The following is a 16,164-nucleotide window of genomic DNA, read 5'->3' on the forward strand; positions in this document are numbered from 1 at the left end:
TAGTGAATTAATATTGCAATCTCCTATTGTACTCTTTCATTGTTAGAATGGTGATATAGTTTGCATTAAACTCAGAAAACAGTTCTCTGGTTTTGGCCTGAAGGTACACACCCAATGATATCATCCACTCTGTTATCAGATTTCACAATGGACATTGAACCCATGAATACTAACTCACTCTGCTTTTTCTCTTTCTGAACTACTTATTTAATGTAACTTTTTTAATATATGTACTTGCTATAATTTATTATGTATTGCAATATACTGCTTCCGCATAACAACAAATTTTACGGCATTTGCCAGTAATATTAAACCTGATGCTGACTCTCATTTGGTCTAACAAATCTGTACCAGTGCCGATGGGCCATACAACATTTTCCCTCACTCCATTGTCACACCTTACTGTTCCTTTTTCCAACAAGTCTTTACTAGTTGTTGTTCTGTAAATGCCTCAGTCACATTCACCTCAGACACTTCTGCATCATTAAACTAGTCCTTCTCAACATAGAATTTCTCAACTGTGTTTATCAGTGACTACACTTTTGATTTTAGTTCCCTCACATGACAGAGCTAACTCATCAAATCCCCAGGATTAGCATTTGCCCAGAAATTGATCACATTCACACCAGGTAACGGTTTGAGATCCTGGTCATTGCATTGACTGAGGAAGGAACCTCAAACTGCATTTCATTTTCTTTGAACGTAAAACCGGATGGTGGAAGAACTCTAGGGTGAGGTTGGGGGTGGAGTCAAGCAGCATCGTTGAAGGTATGAGTTAATACTTGAGAGGCAAGGTCTCAATCTGAAATATGGATTTGTGTCTTTTGACTCTATAGATGCTGCTTGACCTACTGAGTTTTTCCGGTTTTTGTATTCTCTTCCAGATTCCAACATTTGCAGTCTCCTTTGTTTTACTTTTTCCAAAGATACCAATTTACTTTGAAAAAAATAATTCAACATCCTAAGAAATGAGGTGCCTTTCAGTGAAGTTGCTAAGTGGTTCAACATGGTCTCACAAATTTCAGGGGTTTTAAACCACTCATCCCAGCAGTACATATTTTTGTAATATGATATTGTGATCAATTACACTGTTAGGGTTCCACTTTCCAAGGAATATATTGGTTCCAAGAAATTAAACTATCACATCTGACTTCTGATGAAGGGGGTTTGATCTGAAGTGTTATCTTTGCTAGTAACCCCACAGAGGCTGTCTGACCTGTTGAGAATGTCCAGGATTTTCTGTTCACCACTAGGCTCAAGGTTAGCTTCTATCTTGCTATTATCAGATTCCTGAATATGGATCTTTTATACAATAAAGATGAGCTCTCAGTCCCTCAATCAACCTCACCATGGCCCCTGCACATAATTTATTTACATGCAATGCACTTTCTCTGTACAATATTCCGCTTTCAGTATTTTTTTCCCTTTGCTACTACCTTGATATATTGATGAATGGAATGCATGCCTGGATGGCATGAATACAAAGCTTTTCACTGCATGTGACAATAATAAACTATTACCAATTAACGAAGTTTCAAGTAACAGGAGTTTTATTGATTTCCAACACATCATCTGATTGGGAGATCTCGCATTTGTGACATTGGAAAGGAATTTTAGCAGGAAGTTGAAATGTCATCTCACTAGTGTGGGGAGTGGAAAATTTCCTTCACTATTAGGTGGCAGAGGTAGATTCTGACTGTGGAGACATAGGAGACAGCAGACACTGGAATTTGGAGCAATTAGAACAAACTTGGAGCAACCCAACAGTTGAGTATCAGCTGAAGAGGCAAAAGGATGGTCAGTGTTTTGGGCTGAGTCTTTTTATTTTTGCCTTGACCGATAATGTCAATTTCCTTCCTCCTACAGATGCTGCTCAACCTGCTGAGTTCCTCCAGCAACATAATTCTGGTTGGATCTGGAAATGTTTTCTCCCCATCCCTCTGTACTTTATCACTGCTTTTTGGTAGGACTGTAGACTGTATGACTATGTTTACATCATTCAATTGCTTTTGGCTCATCACTGTATTTAACATTAGATCTATGATATGCAACATTTTTGCTCTGGGCTTCACGCAAACAAGGCATTTGATTGAATATTGGTGTACATGGCAATAAGCTAAACTAATCTAGTCTCTGATCTAACCTGTATTATGATTGGTATCTCAGAACAGATTGTAGCCACAACTGGCCCACATTTGTCTTTCACCTGTGACACTATGAACATGTTTCAACATAACCTATGTGTGTTCACTTCTTACTATAGTACCTTCCAGCAGCTGCACAGTGTTGTAGAGGGACTTTTTTCACTGATTGCATTGGATTTGCTCTCTCCTTTCTAGAGCTGTACCACTTTTCCGTGCCAGAATCGGCTGATATCGAGACCACCATCGGGAAGGTGATGGCTACTGATGCCGACATTGGACAAAATGTAGAAATGACCTACACTGTAGAAGGCAGTGATGGCTCAGATACCTTTGGCATACTTACAAATAGTGAGACCCAGGAAGGTGTCGTCATTCTAAAGAAGGTTTGGTGTAGATGATTTTTGTTTTTTGGAATTCAAATACAGATTGCTCACATTACAAACGGTTATTTGCATCCTTAGATGCCCAAAGACGAGGAAACAGTTAAGAGTCAACTACATTTGGTGGGCTTGGAGTTTCATATGCACTACATTTGGTAAAGATGGCCAATTTCTTTCTGTGTGAATAGGTTCTATCACAACAGTCCAATGGTTTGGGCAAAACACACAAAACATCAGGGGGACTCAGCAAGTCAAGCAACATCTATGGAGGGAAGTAAAAAGTTGAAGTTTCAGGCCTGACTTCAATCAAAGTTCAGGGTCCAGGTGAAGGGTTTCAGCCTGAAACATCAACTATTGATTTCCCTCCATAGATGTTGCCTGACTTGCGAAGTTCATCTAGAATTGTATATGCGTTGCTCAAGATTTCTTGAGTTCAAAGGTTTCATTACCACCACTTTTAAAACCAGATTTTTTTATATGCTGCCTCAAATTCATTAACTAAAATTTCTCAATTGCTTTTGGGGTATTTGAACTCACTTTCTGTATCTGTATCACTCTAATGAATTAATCATGTGAATACAGAGTTCCTTAAGTTTTCCTAGTTTCCACAATGTCAAACTCCCCTGTTCAACTCCATACAAAATGTTAGGCATCTTAAGCTATGCTATGTGAAATGAACAAACACAAGGCTTAAACCAAAATGTACTCCTATTTTCAATCAAAGATTGGATTTGAACCTGCATTAAATTTTCCAGCCTTCTCAAAAAATAATATAACTTACTCTGTAATCTATTCTTTTCAGTACAACGAAGATCCCAATCCATTTTGTTATTTGATCAGCCTGAGACCTGCATCACTGTTTTATCTGTACTTTCGAAGCTTAATTTATTTCCACAATCCTAATGTTTCTAGAATCACTTATCAGTATCATAATCACTGTCTTTTACTATGTAAGAATAAGCAGTTTATTTCCTCTATCTGCTCTTTCAGGAAAAAGGATCTAGTGCTTTCCCGGCGTAGACTGTATGGCGAATAAGCTCTTCTCAGGAGATTATTTGCTCTTGCAGGAATTAATCCCCTATCCTTCCCTTTTTCCATTGTCCAGTAAGTGCTTTCCACATCAAGAACTATTTAATTTCCTTTTGAAAATGCCTATTAATTCTGCTTCCTCTGCTGAACTAATTCAAAACATTCTAGCTCAGGTCATTGTGTATGGAAGTAACAAGTCCCCTCTTCTCACTCATAGAAGTTACAAGATCCCCCCTCTTGCTCTCAGAACTATAATAGCAGAATATTATCTTGAAGCTTGGCCTTTGGTTATTCGTTAGCAAGTCAAGGGAACTAGTTCAGCCAATGTGCTCATTGCTCAACAGATCTGGAACGTAGAACATAGAAAAGAGAACAATGAAGCACAGTACAGGCCCTGTGGCCCATGATGTTGGGCCAACCTTTTAACCTAATCTAAGGGCGATCTAATCCTTTGTCCTATATACCCCAACATTTTTCTATTATCCATGTGCCTATCTAAGAGTTTCTAATACGTCTAATATATCTGCCTCCACCACCACCTGATGCAGAGCATTCTATGCACCCACCACACTCTGTGCAAAAAAAACCTCTGACATCCCCCCTAAACTTTCCTCCAATCCCTTTAAAAATTATGCCCCCTGATATTAGTTGTTTTCTGCCCTGGAAAACAGTCTCTAGCTCTCTACCTGATCTACGCCTCTTAACACAAACAAGAGAAAATCTGCAGATGCTGGAAATCCAAGCAACACACACAAGGTGGAGGAACTCAGCAGGCCAGGCAGCATCTATGGAAAAGAGCAAAGTCAATGTTTCCACCTGAGATCCTTCAGCAGGACTGGAGAAAAAAGATTAGTCAGAGTAAGGAGGTAGAAACACAAGGTGTTAGGTGAAGAAAAATGTTGGGAAGTTGATTGATGATAAAGGTACAGGGCTGGAGAAGGGGGAATCTGATAGGAGAGGACAGAAGGCCATGGAAGAAAAAAGGGAGGGGCACCAGAGGGAGGTGGTGGGCAGGTAAGGAGATAGGTGATGGGGGAAATTGGAATGGGGAATGGTGAAGGAGAGGTGGGTGGGGAAACATTACCGTAAGTTCAAGAAATCAATGTTCTTGCCATCAGGTTGGAGGCTACCCAGGCAGAATATAAGATGTTGCTCCTCCAACCTGAGTGTGGCCTCATCAAAGCAGTTGAGCTGGCCGTGGACTGGCATGTTGGAATGGGAAATGGAATTTAAATGGATGGCCACTGGGAGATCCTGATTTTTCTGGAGTATTGGTGCTCGGCGAAGCCATTTCCCAATCTACGTCAGGTCTCTCTGATATACAGGAGGCCACACCGGGAGCACCGGATACAGTAGATGACCCCAACAGACTCACCGGTGAAGTGTCACCTTACCTTAAAGGAGTGTTTGGGGCTCTGAATGGTAGTGAGGGAGAATATTTAGGGGCAGATGTAACACTTATTCTGCTTTCATGGATAACTGCCAGACAGGAGATCAGTAGAAAGGGATAAATGGACAAGGTAGTCACATAGGGAGCGATCCCTGCGGAAAGCAGAAAGTGAGGGGGAGAGGAAGATGTGCTTAGGGATGGGATCCTGTTGGAGATGGTTGAAGTTACTGGCGGGATGGAAAGTGAGGGCGAGAGGAACCCTATCCCCGGTGGGGTGGCAGGAGGACGGAGTGACGGCAGACGTGCTCAAAATGGAACAGATGCAGTTGAGGGCAGCTTTGGTAGTGGAGGAAGGGAAGTCCCTTTCTGTGAAGGAGGAGGACATCTCCTTAGTTCTGGAATGAAAAGCCTCATCCTGGGAGCAGATGCAGCAGAGACAGAGGTATTGAGAGAAGGGGATGGCATTTTTACAAGTAACAAGGTGGGAAAACATGGGATGCCTCTTAATATCATGTATACCTCTGTCAAGTCACCTTCTCGCCAAAGAGAAAAGCACAAGCCCTTCAACCTATCCTCATAAAATCTGCTCTCTAATCCAGGCAGCGTCCTGGTAATTCCGCTCTATACCAATACTCGTTATAATGAAGTGACCAGAACCGAACTCAATATTCCAAGAGTGGTCTAACCACTGTTTATCAAGCTGTAACATTACCTTGTAGCTCTTGAATTCAATCTCCCAACTAAGGAAGCCCAATGCACCATACACTTAAACTACCCAGTCAACTTGCAAGGCAACTTTGAGAGATTATGGACGTGGACCTCAATGTTCCTTCCCTCTGCTGAGAATCCTGCCATTAACTCTACCTTCAAGTTTCATCTTCCAAAGTGTATCAGTTCACACTTTTCCAGATTAAACTCCATCTGCCACTTCTCAGCTCGGTACTGTACCTATCAATATCCTATTGTAACCTACGTTACATGAGAAATACTGTATTGTAATTAAATTTTTATGTAAGAAATATGAGCAGAATTGCTACAGTAGACAATGAAGGAAGTTAGAACAGTGAGAAATGGGAAAAGGGAATGTGTGTAGGAATCTAAATCAGACAACTGCCAGATGCAGCATTTTGGAACGATAAACTAGACCAAGACTTACAAAGTGAATGATAGGGTCCTTGGAAGGTTTATTGAACAATGTGATCTGGGGAAAATGTGCAAATTTCCTTCAGTGACAACACGGTTAAGTAGAGTGGTGAAGAAGATGAACACCATGCTTGCCCACATCAGTAAGGCACAGAGTACAGGAGTGGGATGTTACGTTTCAGTCATATAAATCATCGGTTCACTACCCTTGGAGTATTGTGTGCAGTTCCGGTAACCACGCTATGGGAATTTTGTGATTAAGGTGGAGATGGTGAAGAAAAGATTGATAGGAATATTGCCTGGAGTAGAGGCCTTGAGTTAGATGTAAAGACTGGTTTCCTTGGAGTGAAGGAGGCTGAGGGGTGATCAAATACAGGTTTAAAAAAATTAGGAAGTTCAGCGATAGAGTAGAAAGTTGCAGTCTTTTTCCAGGGGTATGCGAGTCTAAAATTAGAGCACAAAGGTTTATGATGAGAGGGGAAGGAACTAAAAGGGATCTGTGGGAAAGCTTTTTCAGATAGTGTGATGGGTATATGGAACAAGGTGCCAGTGCAGCTGTAGAGTCGGGTACAATCACAATGTTTAAAAGATATTTAGACATGTCAATAGATAGGAAAGGTTCAAAGGGATATGTGTCAAATACAGGCAAATCGGATTAGTTTAGATAGACATCTTGGTCAGCATGGACAATTTGGGCTGAATGACCTGTTTTCATGCTGCATAAATCTATGACTCCATGACTCTATGCTGGTGCTCTCTTTTCCATGTGCCCCCGAAGTCTCGACAACACCACTTGCGTTCTCATTTCGGTTCATGTCTTGCACAAACTTGGATCTGTTATATTTGGTCCCGTCCATTACATTGATATGTAGATTGTTTATGGTCAGGACCCAAACATCAATTGTTCTGGAATCCTGCCAGGCACAGCCTACCAAATTAAGGAAAACTAGTTCATCCCCAATCTTTGCATCCATTTGTTAACCAGATCTTAATCCACACTGGTACATTAAATCCAAAGTTCCATGTGCACTTTGTTCACCAAGCTTCCATGCAGGAACTTATCAAAACCCTTCTGAAAATCCAAATACGCCATATACATTGATTCTCCCAAATCCACTCTACTAGATATATTTTCAAAGAACTCCAAATGGTTAGTTAAATGTACTTCCCCTTTCATGAAACCACCCTGATTCTGCTCAATCATATTGTCATTTACTAGGATTTTACGGTTTATGACGGTGCTGGTTAAACATAGAGATGACTTGCTGGCAGTAAAAGCAGCTATTAATTACTTTATTAATCACACTTTTTCTGGACCATGATCACTCTAATCAATAGTCTGTAGCTTCCCTTTTGGAAATGAGCTTTTGAACTGGATGTACTACTCGATATTTTTGTATTGCGAACAGAAGCCACAAAGGTGTAAGATGGTTGTGGTGCGTTGGGCTGAATCAAGGCTGCTGGACTCGTGCCCAAGAGTGGGGAATCGGTCAATGTTTGGCTGATGGAGGGGACTTGGAGGTGATTTGAAGTGGCAGAACTGAAGTGAGGCAGCAGGGCACAGACCTGAATGTGAGCAGCAAGCTGAGGTTTGACCAATTTAAGTGCCAGGCAGAAAGGGAAAGGTCATAAAGGGGCTGAATTGAGGTGGTGGGTCCTGGACTCGAGAGCATATTGAAGCACAGGGTCCAGGTCCAAGAGTAAAAAGCAAGCCCAGGTTTGGCTGATTTAAGTGCCTGGCTAGATTGAAAAGGTCAGAGTGTTGGGGCTGGAGGTGAGGGATGTGCCAGTCTTCAGTTCGCTGTTCAGTGATGTTTAGCCACCTCTGCACCTGCAACTAATAAGTTCTTGGATCGACTGCAGTGGTGACTGGCTCCGTGGCTATGGATTCACTTCATGAACTTCAGTTCTGAATATCATTTGCTTATTGCTTGCTTTATTGTTTGCACAATTTGTTTTCTTCTCTGTGCATAGGGTGTTTGATGGTCCTTTTTAAAAAGGTTTTATTGGGTGTCTTTGTTTTGTGACTGCCTGTAAGGAAGTGAATCTCAAGGTTGTATATAATATATGCAGGGCTGTCGGTACCAGTAACTGTGCTGCTAACTGTTTAGGCTAATAAAATGGCTTCTCTGTATTGTTATAATGAAATGGCTTCTCTGTAATGTTACTAAATGCTGTAATGGGTTTCTGTAGCTGAAATGTTTGGGTTATAACTACAGATAAGGGGGGAACTAACCAATGGAGAATTGTTATGCTATCTTGTATGTGTGAGTTGAGTGGGAGTTCGCGATCTTTTTCGGGAGGCGAGCGAGGAGGACGGACGTGTGAGGAGTGGACAGCGGTTCCAGGGCGGCAGATACTGGACATTGGCGGTTCGGACGGTGGCTGAAGGCTCGGAAGGTTGTTGTGGATGGAACCGGAGGCGTGAGCTCCAACGTATTAAAATATTATGTGCACAAACTGATAAACTTACTGATTTGGCACCTTTAGGTTATCAGTTTCTACTAATCCATCACTAAGAAATAACTATAAAGTTGTAATTATTTACTCACCGTTGGTGTATTGTCTGATATTTGTGTTGCGATCGTGTACTTGGGAGCGTTACACTGTATTTACAATGAAGTATTGCACTGTTGGCGAGGCGATGGAGGTTCACCCTAGGTGAATGGGGGTAGATTGGGGGAACGGATGCTACATGTACATACTTTGATTTTAGGATTGATTGATATTGATTATCTCATGTACCAAGATGCAGTGGAAAAACTCATGTTTGCATGCCAACCCGTCAAAAAAGAACGAAAAATGCAGAATTCAGAACATAGTGTTGCAGATTACTCACACTGTCAGTAACATCAAGGAATTGATTAGTGACCTCAGGAAGAGGAAATCAGGATAACACAAGGCAGTCATGTTCAAGGCATCAGCAGTGGAAAGGGTGAGCAGCTTCAAGTTCCTGGGTATCAACACATTTGAAGATCTATCCTTGGCTCAACATATTGATGCAATTATGCAATTGATGCAATTGATGCACACCAGTGATGGCCATTCTTAGGAATTTGAAGTGATTTGGTCTGTCACCAAAGACTCTGTAATTTTCGACAGATGATGTGTGGAGAACATTCTGATTGGTTTGCATTTCCATCTGGTATGGAGACACCAATGCACAGGACCAGAAAAAGCTTAAGTGGGTTATAAACTCAGCCAGCCCATCATGGGCACAATCGTCTCTACCATCAAGGACACCTTCAAAAGCTGATGCCTCAAGAATGAAGCATCCATTGTGTAGGACCCTAACCATCTAGGGCATGCCCTCCTCTCATTACTGCACTGAGGTGCAGGAGCCTCAGTGTTCCTCCCTGCCACCATCAGATTTCTGAACACTAACTCACTAATTTGCTCTCTTTTTGCTCTATTTATTTATTTTAATATATTCTTATTGTAATTTATTCTAATGTTTATGTACTGCGCTGCACTGCTGCCACCAAACACCACATTTCTCAATGTATGGCAATGTTAATAAATCTGGTTCCGATTCAGCTTTAGAGAAAGTGCAGTATGCAAGTACAAGGGTTTAATGAGGTAGACTGGGAGATCAAGAGTTCAGCTTTAGCAATTGAGTGATCCATTCAAGAGCCTGATGACAGTGGGTCAGAATTTGCTCTTGAGTCTGGTGATCAGATTTTATGCAATTATACTATATTATAGATTCAAGCATTTTTCCTGCTTTCTCTCACCCTTTTTTAAGAATCTGAGATCACCTTTGCTTCCCATAAATATACTGCAATCATTCCAAAACCTAAAAAAGCTAGTATCATCAAAAACGTAAAGGGCCCCCTTTATGAACTCACTGACCTTTTTTGCCCATTTCCACATACTATATGATAATTTTCCAATTTAACATCTTTCTTCCCTCTGACACCATTTAATGCCTACCTTTGTTTACGCTGCCCTATTTTATTTGCTTTCTACATTATCTGCTGAAGCAAAATACTTTCTGAGAAAAATGTTATAAGTTTAAATCTGCGAGCAGCATATCGAAATGTATGATGCATTTGCAAAAAGCTGAACAGGAGTGAATGTAGCAAATATTCATAAATCAGTGTGATCTAATTCCCATTACACCAACATGACTGAATGGTGGCCAAAGCTGGAAACTATACAGTCCAGAGAAATCAGAGTTTGGCAATAGCAGGCAACGTAGGTAGGGTAATTCAATGAACAAGCATTGGCATTAGTACAGTACTTACAAAGGAGTCTAGAGCTACATGCTGGTCAGACCAAGCAAGGATAACGGGGTTTTCATTTAATAGAGCAGATGGGATGTTGATATCCCTGGAATATTTTGTTCCACCAGATGGGAAGTTTATAGGCAGTAGTTGCATGCTTAACACAAATGATTCAAAACTCCCACCTAGATTCAAAAGCCATTAGGGAATGATAATAACTGCCAGGTGTATCAGGAACTTGAAGTCTTTTGGAAAAAAAAAAGCAATCCTACTACCAGATTTAAAATGTGAGATAGTCTTTGAATTGAATTTTTCTAGTTGCAATGGTGGGATTTGAAGTCACATCTTCTATCAAGAGTCCAAGCCTCTTAGCACTGGAATTTTTTGAGAGATTTGAAAACTGAGGGCTATGAGGAACTGATACAGAAGAGATGTGAGACCCATTCAATGGTGGACAGCTTCGAAAGGGCAGCTGGCTCCTACTGTACTCTGTGTTATCAAGGGAAATTAGAGATGGGCAGTAATGCTTCTCTGAAGCACTATGTCAAGAAGGCAACATACATTGTCAAAGATCCCCACCATCTGGCCCATGCCATCTTCTTGCAGCTACCCTCAGACAGGGCTGAAGACCCACGTTACTTGATTCAAAAACAACTGCTTCCTTTGAATGATTCAGTTATTGAACGTATCAACAAAAACACTGCCTCACTTTGCACTACAACTGGATTCATTGTTCTTCCTCCAGTTCTGTTTCCTCCTGTATTCTTTGTATAACTTACGTTTCATTTGTGTTTTTTCTTCTGAACATTGTGTCGCTAATGCAGTGCACCTGTGATGCTGCTGCAAGTAAGTTTTACATTGCTCCTGACCACGTATATTGTTGCATACAATACAATAAAAAAAGTGCAGCATGGACAGAAGCTTGGCTGACTCGCAGAAGACAAAGTGTCAATAAAGGGGGCATTTTCTTGTTGACTGCCGGTGACTAGGGGTGTTCTGCAGGCATCATGGTTGGGACAGCTGCTTTTCACATTATATGTTAATGATCTGAACAATGGAGTTGATGGTTTTGTGGCCAAGTTTGTAGATGGTGCAGAAGTGGAGGGGCAGGCAGTATTGAGGAAGCAAAAAGGCTACAGAAGGACTTAGACAGGTTAGGAGAATGGGCAAAGAAGTGGCAGATGGAAAACAGTGCTGGGAATTGAAACGTTATGCTCTTTGGTGGAAGGAGTAAAAGCAAAGACTATTTTCTAAACAGAACAAATTCAGAAATCAGAGATACAAAGGGTCTTGGGAGTTGTCATGCAGGGTTCCCTAAGGGTTAACTTGCAGGTTAGGTTGGTAATAAGAAAGGCAAATGTAATTTTTGCATTAATTTGAGAAAAGTAGGGTATATAAGCAACAGAGTAATGCTGAGAATTTATAAGCAGTGGTCAAACCTCACTGTGTTGTGAGTAGTTTTGGGCCTTGTATTTGAGAAAGGATGTGTTGGCATTGAAGAGAGCCTGGAGGAGGTTTACAGGAATGAAAGAGTTAACATGTGAGGAGCCTTTTGACGGTTCTGGGTCTGTACTCAGTGGAGCTGAGAAGAATGAAGGGAAATCTCATTGAAACTTGCCGAATATTAAACGGCTTGGTAGACATGAAAAGGATGATTGAAATAGTGGGACTGTCCAGAACCAGAGGGCACAGCCTCAGAATAGAAGGATGTCTCCTTAGTACAGAGATGAGGAGAAATTTCTTTAGCCAGAGGGTGGTGTATCTGTTGAATTCATTGTTACAGAATGCTGTGGAGATCAAGTCATTGGGCGTATTTAAAGTCGATGTGCTCCTGATTAATAAGGGCATCAAAGGCCTATTAAGAAAATGACCTATTCCTGCACCTACATCATAAACTTGACTTTGATGTATGGCTCACCTCTAAAGTAATTTCCAGTAACATTGAAATTTTTTCCGAATGACAAGCCCTACATGTCACTTTCCTCTTATTTGGGAGCCCTACACTAATAGATGATCAATTCGTAACCGCTCTCCATTCTCAGTGTGTTATTCCAGAAGCAAGGTACCAAATGTGAGTGATGCCCACAATCTGGTTAATTAAAACTGAACGGCAGAACTATTTAAAGGAACAAACAGCCCTTTAATCAGGTGGCTGGCAAGTTATCTGTGTTGGAATGTGTGGCTGATCAATAACATGACGTTTTTGGAATCAGTAATGATGAGCGGGTTAACAGAATCCTTTCTGTACTTTCCTTCAGACTCTGGACTATGAGGCCAAAAGGTGGTTTAGCCTCAGGGTGGAAGCGCTCAATAAGCACGTTGACCCGCGGCAGCTCCAGCTGGATCGGTTTAAAGATACAACCAGTGTGAAGATCAATGTACTTGACGTTGATGAGGCCCCGCTCTTTCTCTCTCCCACCTACACTTTCTGGGTTCAAGAAAACCAGGAGCCAGGAGCCTTTGTAGGAGAGGTGACTGCCAGGGACCCTGACGCTGCAAACAATTCAATCAGGTAGGTGATGCTTCAGAATGATGGAGCTGATTGCCAATTCCATTAAGCAGTGTGTAAATTCTCCATGCAGTCCTGATTACAGGAACCCCTGCTGCTTCTGTGACAACAGAGGAGGAAATTGCACATTTAAATCTTGCTATTTTGCTTCTTTAAACAATATAAATAAATTCAAGACAATGAAAATAGTCAAGAGGACCAGATAAACACTTAAAGCAAGCGACCATTATTAGTTGTCATCCTGTTTTCACGTTGTGCTTAATGAACTTTCAAAGATTTCACTGTAATTGATTCACTTGCAAGTGTCTTGTTGCTAGTTCATTATTGACATCATTCAGTGATGTTGTTGCTCCTGCTTTAGACTTGCTTGCATTATCTGCTGCTTCTATGGGCATATTCACAGGGAACATATCAAACATATCTCCCCAAACCAGCAGAATACTCCTGTCAATATTGAAGCAGGGAAGACAGAAGTTTTTATTTTCCTTTATCCAGGTGTGTACAACAGCAATGAATCAGCACACCTTAAAGTCATGTTTCTTTTTTTTTTGAGATTTATTTCCAAGATATGTGCATGATTGCATTAACTACCTACCCTAATTGCCTATTAAACTAAGTGGATCATTGGATCATATCAGAAGAGGGCAAAAGACGTACTTGTAAGTGGGGAGTTGCCATCCAAAAGAATGGTAAGGTTCCTTCACCCCTTCTGAGAGATCACACTAGAATTGATGATGCATCAGTGAGTTCTGTGGATATATCATTGAAACGTAGTGTTTAACATCAGATTTTAGTTATGAAACATGGAAACAGGCCCTTCAGTCCAACTGGTCCATGATGGTCAAGACTGACATTGAAGCTGCTCCCATTTAATTTAATTGATAGAAATTGAACAACTGTGGCTGCCATGAGCTCATTGGTGAGGCTGCATGGTTTCGGTTGCCCTGCGATGCAAAACATGTCTTCTAGCTCTAAAGTGGGCAAGGAAGATTTACAAGAATATTTCCAACTCTTGAGGACCTGAATTGCAGGAGGAATTTATTTGTTGAGGTGTCGGAGCCTTTGGAATGAACTTATTTTAATGTATAAAATCATGGAGGGAAAGAGATCGTGAATGCGCAATCTGTTTTACAGGGAAGGGGAATTTAAAAGAATTAGAAGGCACAGGTTTAAGGTGGAAGGGGCAATTGGAAGTCTGAGGGGCAACTTCACACAGGGTGGTGTGTATGTAGTACAAGCTGCCACAGGAATCAGTTGAGTTAGGTGCAATTTTAAAAGACAATTAGACAGGTACATAGATAGGAAAGTTTCAATGGCACATGGTACTACTTTTAGATGGGCATCTTGCTCACCATGGACAAGTTCGTTGGAAGAGCTTGTTTCTATGGTGTTCTATTCAAGACCAGAGAACAGTACAGCACAGGAACTGGCCCATGATGTGTGTGCTGAACACTATTTTGAATTAAACTAAATCTCTTGTTCCTGAACATGATCCATATCCTTACGATCCTTTCATGTCCAGCCTCTTAAATTCCTCATGTCTACTTCTATCACTACCTCAATGTTCTTCATAATTTTATAAACTTTTGTTAAGCATTTAATCCAGATTTTTGAAATTCAAGACATTATGCTATTGTACACAATCACTTGTTGTTTGGGATATGTATAGGAGAAATGACAGGCAGGACTAATTGTGTGGTATGACTCTAATAATTAGGATATACATCAATGGAAGAGGGAGTAAGAAAAGGTCTTGCATTTGTATAGCAGCTTTCACAATCTCAGGAAGATACAAGGAATTGTCCAACCGATGCATGATGTTGAAGTCATTGTAGAACAGGAGGAAGGAGAGTAGATGATGTGTACACAGTTAGATCCCAGAAACAACAAATCGATACTGACTAGAGATTGTTTTGTTGCACTGTGGGATGAATGTTTGCTGAGACATTGAGAGCTCAATAGATTGTGGTTAGAAGCAATTAACAGCAGCATCAATTGGGAGATTCGTGACTGAGGCACATTACTAGTGACCTCCACAATCAAGTGAGTAATAAAGATGGGAGATATTTTATTAATAACAAAGTACCAATCCTCAGGAAAAGGACTGCAGGGTTAAACTTAGCAACACAAACAAAATGCTGGAGGAACTCAGCAGGCCAGGCAGTATCTATGGAAAAAAAGTACTGTTGATGGTTTGTGCCGAAACTCTATGGCGGGACTGGAGAAAAAAAAAGCTGAGGGGTAGATTTAGAAGGTGGGGGGAGGGGAGAGAGAACCACCAGATAATAGATGAAACCTGGAGCGGGAGGAATGAAGTGAAGAGCTCGGAAGTTGATTGGGGAAAGAGATAGAAGGCCATGGAGGAAAGAAAAGGGGGAAAGGAGCACCAGAGGGAGGCGATGAGTGGGCACGAAGATGAGGTGAAAAAGTGAAAAGAGGATGGGAAATGGAGGGGGTGTGGGTTGGGGGGCATTACCGGATGTTTGAGAAATCGATGTTCATGCCATCAGGGTAGAGGCTACTCAAACGGAATATAAGGTGTTATTCCTCCAAACTTAGTGTGGCCTCATCACGACAGTGGAGGCCATGGATGGACGTATGGGAATGGGAAGTGGAAGTGGAATTCAAATGGATGGCTACTGGGAGATCCTGTCTTTTCTGGTGGATGGAGCGCAGGTGCTCGGCAAAATGGTCTCTCAATCTACATCAGGTCTCGCCAATATACAGGAGGCCACACTGGGACCACCAAAGACAGTAAATGACCCCAACAGACCCACAGGTGAAGTGTCGCCTTACCTGGAAGGACTGTTTAGGGCCCTGGATGGTAGTGAGGGAGGAGGTGTAGCACTTGTAGCACTGGTAGCACCAGGAGGGAGATCACTGGGGTGGGATGAATGGACAAGGGAGTCTCATAGGGAATAATCCCTGCGGAAAGCAGAAAGTGGGGGACGGAAAAATGTGCTTCATGGTGGGATCCCTTTGGAGGTGGCGAGAGTTTTGGAGAATTACGTGCTGGATGTAGAGGCTGGTGGGGTGGTAAGTGAGGACAAGAGAAACCCTACCCTGGTAGAATGGAGGAAGAGTGGGGTAAGAGCAGAGGTGCGTGAAATGGAAGAGATGCGGTTGAGGGCAGCTTCAATGGTGGCGGAAGGGAAGTCCCTTTCTTTGAAAAAGGAGGACATTACATAAAATTAGAAGTAAGAATGAAAAGCCTCATCCTGAGAGCAGATGTGGGGGAGAAGGAGGAATTGAGAAAAGAGGATGGCATAGTAGATGCAACGGAGATGGAGGAATTGGCCTGAAATGTCGACTGTACTTTTTTCCATAGATGCTGCCTGGCCTA

At 41.6% G+C, this 16,164-nt stretch overlaps 1 protein-coding gene across 5 annotated transcripts in view; it reads left to right on the forward strand.

The window, feature by feature from the left end:
* The window catches only part of LOC140728151 (cadherin-7-like), a 122,974-nt gene that overhangs the window by 72,962 nt on the left and 33,848 nt on the right, over nt 1–16,164 (forward strand). For all 5 annotated transcript variants that reach the window (XM_073046400.1, XM_073046409.1, XM_073046417.1 and 2 more), the window contains 2 exons: nt 2,340–2,527; nt 12,571–12,824. In XM_073046400.1, coding sequence (XP_072902501.1) covers nt 2,340–2,527; nt 12,571–12,824 — 442 coding nt within the window. The remainder of the gene's footprint in view (nt 1–2,339; nt 2,528–12,570; nt 12,825–16,164) is intronic.

Source organism: Hemitrygon akajei, chromosome 1 (assembly GCF_048418815.1).
Source record: "Hemitrygon akajei chromosome 1, sHemAka1.3, whole genome shotgun sequence".
NCBI classification, from domain to species: Eukaryota; Metazoa; Chordata; class Chondrichthyes; order Myliobatiformes; family Dasyatidae; genus Hemitrygon; species Hemitrygon akajei.